This window comes from Nicotiana tabacum, chromosome 15 (assembly GCF_000715075.1).
Source record: "Nicotiana tabacum cultivar K326 chromosome 15, ASM71507v2, whole genome shotgun sequence".
Taxonomy (NCBI): Eukaryota; Viridiplantae; Streptophyta; class Magnoliopsida; order Solanales; family Solanaceae; genus Nicotiana; species Nicotiana tabacum.
Genome location: NC_134094.1, coordinates 7,351,874 through 7,362,136, shown reverse-complemented (window position 1 = coordinate 7,362,136; position 10,263 = coordinate 7,351,874). Strand labels below are relative to the sequence as shown.

Genomic DNA, 10,263 nt, shown 5'->3' with positions numbered 1-10,263 from the left:
AATATTGAAATTACATTTTTTAGTATTACTTTAAACTTCTGCCCAATTCTTTGATGTGTAGTCCCACAAGTGAGGTCTAGGGAGGGTAGAGTGTACGCATATCTTACCCCTCTCTTTAGTAAAGCAGAGAGGTTGTTTCCGGTAGACCCTCGGCTCAGGACAGGAAGAGGGGAAGGGCAATAGCAAGCAAACTGATCTAATAACCGAAGCAAAAATACAAAACTAGTAGTAGGCAACGCAATCAGGAAACTAATGGCAGGCTAGAATCACGTGTTTTAGTCATAGTTTGCACTCTAATTACTATATTATATTTGTGTTTGAACTTAAATACTAGTGTATTGCACATATTATGAGTTTTATGCTTTGTAGGAAGTGATTTAGAGTTAAAAAGATATTTGGGAGCTAAATTGAACAAGTTGGAGCTTTAAAGTCTCAGTAAAAGCCCAAAGAATTAAACCGGGATCGCGTTCGGGGGTCGAGAGCCAAGTCTGGATGTCAAAACTCGACGAAACAAAAATACTATGTAAATAATGCACTGCCACGCCGCATGCGGCAGCGCGACATTACAAATGGTCTACTGTTTGCCAGAACCTGCTCTCTGAACTTTCCCACAAGCGCCCCACATGGGGCGAGGCGCATCGCGTGTGTAGTTTTCTCCGAGTATTTGCCGTGTTTGTGCTAGGAAAAAGTAATTTCGCCTGGGACCATTCCTACATGATATAAATACACCAAAAAGATATTTTGGAAGGGAATTTTGCACCTTGGAAGCTTTGGGATAGCATTGGAGACAACAAGACACGGGATTCCATCATTCTTCCATCAATTCAATACGAGCGTTTGGATTGTAAAGTTAGATTGATGCTTTCTTATTATTTAATTATAATTGTAATTACTTCCTCCATAATTATGGAGTAGTTTACCTTAGGTTTTGATGGATATGGTGCTTTGATGAATATTTATGGATATTAACTCTAGTTCGCACTTGAAATCGTTTATGAAGTTTCAAATTGTTGCAACTTTACTCATCAGTTTATTTAATCCAAAGAAAGAATATCTTGGTGATTATCTTTGCATTATTTTTTTCATTTAATTCATTGATTCTCTTAAGTAATCGAAAGAGCTTGTTAAATTGTTCATTGTATCAAGTTAGGCGAATATTCGAGAGACATTTTCATAAGGACCGATCCATTAACGCATTCTTGCATACTTCACAATGCTTATATTAGTTCATCTCGTAGAGTTAAGATTTAATCGATAAAGGAGTGTTGACTACACGTTTGAACTAATCATCGAGTTAATTCATGAGAATCATTAGAAAATTAGAATGAATTAAACTATAGTTAAATCCCAAGTAGCTATCTTGCACCTATCCTGCCAAACCTTTATTCCTCACATTGATAAGAAACCACTCTGCGAATCTCTAATTCATTGCTGTCAATTGTCAATTGCATTATTTTAGTAGTTAAGCTTAGTTGATAATCATTACAAATCATGTTTTGATCATCTTGAATAGCATTAAGCTAAATATTACTTGAGCATTATTTAAATCCAATCCCTGTGGAGACGATAATTAAACTATACTATCTTTGACTAGCAGGCATTGTTTTGTTGTTGTGTTTTGCGGTTAAATTTGGCGCCATTGCCGGGGATTGGCAATCAATAGTGTTCAAATTAGTTTATGGTTCTAATTCAGGAATTTATGTTATTTTTATTTTTATTCTTCACGGGTTTCCTTTTCCATGTGCTGGCAACAAATTGATGTCTCTGGTGTATGACTCGATCTTCTTCAAAGGAATTATTTCCCTATAATCCAGAGGTCATAACGAGTATGCGACAGTTGAGGAAAGAGAAAAAACTCACCGGAAAGTTCTTGGGTCAACCTTCAACCCAAGAACACATGGCTAATAATGGTGAAGATGAGGCAAATCTAGCTGCCAGAGAGGCAACACAACTTAGAGAAAAGCTGCAAGGATAGCAGCTGAGGCAGCCCGTAGAGCTGCTGAAGATACCGTAGAAGATAATGAGGGTCGAAGAATCAATCTAAATCGTCCCTTAATTGAAGATCAGTTCGAGAATGCGGTACCCAAGCCTGGTAGAGCATTGGGTGATTATGCCATACCACTCTACAATCAAGGATTGTCCAGTGTCAGACCTCCACCAGTGGCAGCGAATAATTTTGAGTTGAAGAAAGAGTTGCTTCAAACTATCCAGAATAACTATGTCTTCAGACGGAAGGTGAATGAGGATCCTAACACTCACTTGATTGATTTTGAGAAAATTATGAACGCCTTCCAGTACAACAGAGTGTCAAAAGATGCAGTATACCTAAGGGCATTCCCTTTTTCACTGAAGGATGACGCGAAACACTGGCTTCGTAGCTTACCAATAGGGTAGATCAGGACATCGGAAGATATGACTAGAAAGTTTCTTCACAAATACTTCTCATCTGCAAAAACAATGATATTCAAAAGGGAAATTCATAAATTTTGTCAGACGGACACCGAAACAGTTTTCGAGGCTTAGGAGAGATTCAAGGAGATAGTGAGGAAGTGTCAGCATAATAGTATTGAATTGTGGATAGAACTCCAGGACTTTTGGGATGGACTCACACCTCCCTCATGACGAACTCTGAACACTACAGTTGGATGTCCTTTAATGAAGAAGACTTCTGAGGAGATTGTGGCAATACTCGATGAGCTTTTTGAAGATGCTAAGCAGTGGCCTGTTGAGAGTATCGATAGAACAAAATTAGTTGGGGTTCATTAAGTATATTCTAACACAGCAATGCAAGACCAACTAGAAGCCATGGCCAGTGAGATAAGAAAGTTGAGCTTAGCCAAGGTCCAGAGCCAACCATCACCAGTTTGTGATTTATGTGGAATGGGCCATCCAACACATGAGTGTCAGGCCATAGCTGCAGATGAAGAGGTAAATGTTGTGGGAATATTAGATAGGGGCAACTACCAAAGTAGCAACAATTTAATCCTATGGGACAGAGGCACCCCGGTCGTTTCTTGGAATACACCAAGTGGTGGCTTGGACTCTTGGCAGAAAAATAACTCTAGACCCTAGGGACAAGGAGCTCCAAGCGTTCAAAATCAGCAGAGGCAGCAATATCACCCTCCACAGTCTAATCAGTCTATTATGGAAGATCTAATAGAGGCATTCATTATCAAGACAGATGAGAGGCTTGACGCCCATGGTGCAGCTATCATAGAACTGGGCACATCTTTTCGAAACCTGGAAAGACATGTTGGGCAACTAGCTACTCTATTACTTGAGAGAGCCCCATAAACGCTCTCTGCTGACACAGAAAGAAATCCAAAAGAGACAATAAATGAAATGTCTTTTAGGAGTGGGCACGAGTGGGAGGATCCCATAGCAAAGCAAAAGGATGAGCCGATTGAAAAACAGATGGAGGGTTTGGAAGAACAGAAAAATCAGCCACACTCAAAAAGGTGCAAGGATAGTAGATGATGATCTCAAGAAGAAGGGGAAGAATAGAGCTCAGAAAAAGAAGGAAAATAATAATTCAACAAATAATGAGACTGAAGAGAGCAATTACATGCCAGCTTTACCTTTTCACCAGAAGGAAATAAGAGAGAAGTTGGGCAAACAGTTCGAGCACTTTCTAGAAGTGTTCAAGCAGTTGCATGTGAATATATCTTTCACAGAGGTGCTTTATCAGATACCAGCTTACACTAAATTCATGAAGGATATATTTCCTAAGAATCGGAAAGTGGAAGAGGCATCAGTTGTCAAGCTGACAGAGCATTGTAGTGCCATCTTGCAAAATAAGCTCCCTAAAGATGTGGAGATCCATGGAGTTTTACTATACCTTCCTCTTTAGAAAGTACTAATTTTTAAAAATCTTTGTGTGATTCAGGTTCTTCTATTAATCTTATGCCTTTATCTATTTATAGGAAATTGGAGGGTGAGATTGGAGAAATCAGTTCGATACTTGTGTTCTTGCAGCTGGTAGATCAGACTACCATCATACCTAAAGGAATAGTGGAAGATGTATTGGTTTGGGTAGACAAATTTGTGTTCCCTATAGACTTCATTGTGGTTAACATGGAAGAGAAAAGGGAAGTCCCTCTGATTTTAGGAAGACCCTTCTTGTCCACAGGAAGAGCAATTCTAAATATTTAGGAAAGGTAGCTCATGCTCAGAGTGGTGGATGAAAGGCTGATTTTCAAAATGGAAAGAGAAAGGGGGGCCTTGAAAGAGCGAATCGGAAAGAGTGCAACTGACGAGTGTGGGATGCACCCAAGGAAGGCAGGAAAAAAGCTCTCGGCGTGGATGTATACATTGGGTCGGGCGTGCAAAGTAGATCCCGACATCAATTCGGACCAGGACTAGATAAATTAAAGAAGTTTCCTTTACCTCTTGCTTTTTATTTGTGTGTCATGGGGACATGCCACAATTTAAAGTGTGGGGAGGGGAATGTATATATGTATATGTGTGTTTGTAATAATATCATTTTTTTTGATTGAATGTTTTTTGACTTTTCTTGATGATGGATTTCCTCGATTGTCTTCTTGAGGGAATAAAGTCGAAGAAAAAATATTTTATTTTCCTTACAATTCCCCCTTGTCTTTTCTTTGTGCCGTGGTTCTTTTCCAGTGATTTTGCTTGAACCGGGTGTAGTTAGTTTTTTTATTTAGTAGGAGTAGTGAAGTCTTGTGCTATGTTTTGAATGGACATGACTTTCCTCGACTTTGTTGTGCCTTAAGAGAAGAGAGTTCCTTAATTGTGACGCCTAGGCTCAGTTCTTAACTCTTAAATAAGTACCTTAAATTGTGTGATTTGTAACTTTTCTTAACTATTTTGACTAGAGAGTCGGGATAGATCCAATCCTAAGTGAGATATGTGCCAATGTATGCGTGAGGTTGTTGATATTTTGTGCATGTCAAAGCAAAATAGTAGTCTTGTTTAGTTTAAGAAATGATATAGATAGTTTTTGTTGAGCCACATATATGTTATTACCCACCTAATGAATGTATATCTTAGTTAGCCTCGTTGAGCCTGTATTCCTATTTCTTTGGCAACCACATTACAAGCTTGACCCCTTTTGTTTGAATTATCTATCTGTTTGAACCATTTTTACCTCTCTTGAGCACTTGATTTTGTTATGAGCTTGTAAAAGCTAAGTGAGGTATGGTCGTGTTTTTGAGTGGAACTATTGAAAAAGGGAGAAATGTGCATTGTTTGAAAAATATGGTGAAAGTCACGCGTAGAGAATTGAAAACAAATGAGTCTAATTGAAAAGAAAACAATCAGAACTTAGAAAAAGAAAAAAATAGATTCTATGATAATGGTAGTCCTCATCTTTTTTGTGCTTAAAGATATTGGGAGCGTGAAGCTATTATGTATGAAGGTTAGGGTTTGGTTCAACACAAGTGTGGGGTTTGAATTGTTAATGTATATGTATTAAAGTGTTCAGGGAGATGTAGTCACTATATCCAAATGTATCATACCCGTCCCGCTGCCTACATTACAACCAAATTAAAGTCCTACTTGATCTTTGACTGAATGAGTTCAATTAGTAGAGTATTACACTATGGGCAAGACTATGGTACGTATTTTGTGGCATATGAATTTAATTTCTGAGAATAAGTTAATTATTTCTATCTTGAGTTCCTATTTGCTCTTGACTTTATTGTGTGTGGAACTACTCTCTATTGTTTGTATGAGGGCACATGATTTGTGCAGGTAAGGTGAATTCTTTGACCTCTGTGTTAGAATAAGTGAGCATGTTGTGAAAAATGTATGGTGCTCTTGAGTCGAGTCTTGAGGTGAGGATATTATGATATGGTGCTTAGTTGTTTTAAATATTATTGGCATGATGCGTTAGGGAAGTTGTCTGACAACAAGGTTGTCTCTACGTGAAGTGAAGTTTGATTGCTCGAGGATGAGCAATGGTTTAAGTGTTGTGTTGATGGTAGGCTAGAATCACTTGTTTGAGTCATAGTTTGCACTCTAATTACTGTATTTTATTTGTGTTTGAGCTTACATATTAGTTGTATTGCACTTATTATGCATTTTATGCCTTTTATGAAGTCATTTTGAGTTAAAAAGATATTTGGGAGCTAAATCAACAAGTTGGATCTTTGAAATCTGAGTAAAAGCCCAAAGGATTAAACCGGGATCGCGTTCGGGGGTCAAGAGCCAAGTCTAGATATCAAAACTCGACAAAACGAAATAATATGTAAATAATGCACTGTCGTGTGGCATGGAGCGATATGGCAGTACAAATTGTCTGCTGTCTGTCAGAACCTGCTCTCTGAACTTTCCCACAAGTGCCTCGCATGGGGCGGAACGCGACGTGCGTGTGTAGTTTTCTCAGACTACCTGTCCTGTATAGGCTAGGAAAAGGTAATTTTGCCTGGGACCATTCCTACATGATATAAATACACCAAAAAGACATTTTGGAAGGGACTTTTGGACCATGGAAGCTTTGGGATAGCATTGGAGACAACAAGACACGGGATTCCATCATTCTTCCATCAATTCAATACGAGAGTTTGGATTGTAAAGTTAGATTGATGCTTTCTTATTCTTTAATTATAATTGGGATGACTTCCTCCATAATTATGGAGTAGTTTACCTTAGGGTTTGATGGATATGGTGTTTTGATGAATATTTGTGGATATTAACTCTAGTTCGCGCTTGAATTCATTTATGAAGTTTCAAATTGTTGCAACTTTATTCATCAGTTTATTTAATCGAAAGAGGAATATCTTGGTGATTATATTTGCATTATTTTTTTTGATTTAATTCATTGATTCTCTTAAGTAATCGAAAGAGCTTGTTGAATTGTTGATTGAATCAAGTTAGGAGAATATTCGAGAGACGTTTTCCTAAGGACTGATCCATTAACGCATTCTTGCATACTTCAGAGTTCTTATATTAGTTCATCTCGTAGAGTTATTATTTAATCGAGAAAGGATTCTTGACTACACGTTTGAACTAATCATCGAGTGAATTCGTGAGAATCATTAGAACATTAGAGTGAATTAAACTAGAGTTAAATCCCAAATAGCTATATTGCACCTATCATGTCAAACCCTTATTCCTCACATTGATAAGAAACCACTCTGCGAATCTCTAATTCCATGCTGTCAATTATCAATTACGTTATTTTAGTGGTTAAACTTAGTTCATAATCATTACAAATCATGTTTTGATCATCATGAATAGCGTTAAATAATAAATTACTTGAGCATTGTTTAAATACAATCCACATGAAGATGATGATTAAACTATACTATCTTTGACTAGCGAGCATTAATTTTGTATTGTGTTTTGCACTCGTCAGAAACTGAGCCACAAGACAACATCAAGTAGTAACAGAAGTGTAGGGATACAAAAGAAAAACAAAAGACACCAAGTAGTGTGTCAAAGCTACTACTACAAATAAGGACAATACTCGGCCACCTAAACCTCTACCTTTTTTCTCAAGCTCCACACATTCCTATTTATGGTCATGTCCTCGGTGATCTAGAGCAACGCCATATCTAGCCTAAGTACCTCTCCCCAGTACTTCTTCGGCCTCCCTCTACCTCTCCGTTGGCCCTCCCATACGAGCCTCTCACACCTCCTCACCGGAGCATCAATGTGTCTCCTCTTCACATGCCCGAACCATCTAAGTCTCGTGTCCCGCATCTTCTCCTCCACAAGGGCCACACCCACCTTGTCCCAAATAACTTAATTCCTAATTTTATGTCACGACCCAAAACCAACCCGTCGGGATGGCGCCTATCATAGAACTAGGAAAGCCAACTACTCAGACATTCACAACACTCTAAAGCTTTGAAAGATACAGAAGCAGTCAAATTTAAGGAAAACCATTTAGAAAAGAATAAGAAATCATAACTCAATACAAAATCTCTTCCAAAACCGGGGCGTCACCGTGTACATGAGCATCTACATAGAGATATAGTCTAATACAATGTCCATAGAATAAAACTGAAACATAAAATGAATGATAAGGGAGGAGAGTCAAGGTCTGCGAACGCTAAGCAGCCACCTCAATAATCTCTGAAAACTCTGGACTCCACAACTCAGCAACTGCCGTGGCCGGAAGCACCTGGAACTGTACACGAGGTGCAGGGTGTAGCGTGAGTACAACCAACTCAATAAGTAACAAATCTAACTTTTGGACTGAAACTAGTAACGAACTCAGCAGGTACAATTCAATTTAGATATAATAGTACAGAGATGTCATGTGCAACAGTTAAACTCAATACAAGTAAGATAAATCAATTCTGAATGATATGAGGAGTATGACCTCTCAAAATCTACATGCCAATGCACATACTGTATGTGATGCACCATGCTAAAAGCCTCGTGTACTCACATTCTCAGTATATTCAATCACTCAGTACTGTATATTGCCAATCCAGCCGAGGGAAGATCTATCCCATGTATATATACATCAACTGACAGTCAGTCACTCAGTACTGTATAAGTCCAATCCAACCTAGGAGAAGATCCATCCCCAAATATAAATGATTCGGATAAGATCCATGTCCAAGGAAGATCCATCCCTCAATATAAATCAACTGCGCTCACCGGGGGCGTGTACAGAGTCCGAAGTAGCTCCTTCAGCCTAAGCACTATAATAAGCCAGATCCAGGCATAAATCAATAGAGCATGTTGCGGCGTGCATCCTGATCCCATAATTGTCACTCACAATCAGTCCCTCGGCCTCACTCAATCATCAATCTCTCCAGCCTCTCTCTCTCTCTCTCTCTCTCTCTCTCTCTCTCTCTCTCTCTCAGGCTCACAATGTCGTGAAACTAGCCAAAAAAAGATGATATGATGTATCAATAAATAGCAACGTTGACTGAGATATGATACGCAATGAATAAATGTGATTGAGTACAAAATTTCAATGTAATCAATAAGTCAACAGCAAGAAACGACCACTATGGATCCCAATAGTACCAACATATAGCCTAAATGTGATTTCTAACATGATTGTCAACACAGTTACTTTATCACATGATGAAAAAATAGATATCAACAAGATAAATCCACTATACAGTTCCCTGGAATCGACCAGGTCACAGTTCTTACGGTGCACGCCTACACGCCTGTCACTTGGCGTGTGCGCCACCTCAACACTAATCATATAACACATAATTCAGGGTTTCGAACCCTCAGGGCTAAGTTTAGAAGTGTTACTTACCTTAATCTGAGAAAATCTATACTCCAACACATTTTTGCCCGGCGAAATGGCCACTGAATTCCTTGAATCTAGCCACAAACACTGCGATACAATCAACATGGGCTAAAGGAATAAATTCCACAAGGAAATACTAAGTTATTAATCACAGGTCAAAAGTTGACTCAAAAGCCGGCCCCCTGGCCCATGTCTCGAAATATGATAAAAGTCACAAAACCCAAAAGCCTATTCAATCACGAGTCCAACTATACCAAATTTACCAAAATCCAACACCAAATCCCCACCCAAATCCCCGAATCAAACTCTCCAAATCTCTAGCCTCAAACTCCTAAATTCCATCTTAAATACGCACAAACTAGGTGGGAAAATCAATGGGGAAACACAATTATTGAATAAATTAGACTACAAGTGACTTACCTCAAGAAATACCTCGGAAAATCCTCTCAAGAATCGCCAAAACACGAGCTTGAAACGCTTAAACTGGTGAAAAATCTCGGAACCCTCGTTTATAAAACACTGCCTAGGCTTTTTGCACATGCGGCCAAATAACTGCACCTGTGGAACTGCTTTTGCTATAAAATCCTCCGCTTCTGTGAAAATTACTTAAATCCACAGGGCCCACATTTGTGCTCCAGTTTCCTCACCTGCGGAGCGCTTCTGCGGCCCACTAACCGATTCTGCAAAAACAGACCTCGCCCCTGAACTCTGCATCTACGGAGCCTTGCTCGCAGATGCGACTACACACTCGCACCTATGTCCTACTCTAGGCCAGCCCAGATCCGCACCTGTGCAAATACAGTTGCATCTGCGGCAAATCCCTTGCAGGTATCACACCAGAAAACGCCCAACTTTAGCAATGTACTAAGTCTCATTTTTGATCCATTAATCATCTGAATTCAACCCGAGGCCCGCGGGACCTCAATCAATTATACCAACAAGTCCTAAAATATAATATGAACTTAGTTGAGCCTCCAAATCACCTCAAACAACATCAAAAATACGAATCATACCCCAATTCAAGCCTATTAAAACTAAGAAATTCCAACTTTTACCAACGATGTCAAAACCCA

At 39.0% G+C, this 10,263-nt stretch overlaps 1 protein-coding gene across 1 annotated transcript; it reads left to right on the top strand.

The window, feature by feature from the left end:
- Nucleotides 1–3,394: 3,394 nt before the first annotated feature.
- Nucleotides 3,395–4,152, top strand: LOC107804503 (uncharacterized). Its single transcript, XM_016628410.1, has 2 exons — nt 3,395–3,776; nt 3,887–4,152. Exons 1-2 carry the CDS (start codon nt 3,395–3,397, stop codon nt 4,150–4,152), a joined length of 648 nt encoding a protein of 215 aa, XP_016483896.1.
- The last annotated feature ends 6,111 nt before the right edge of the window (nt 4,153–10,263 follow it).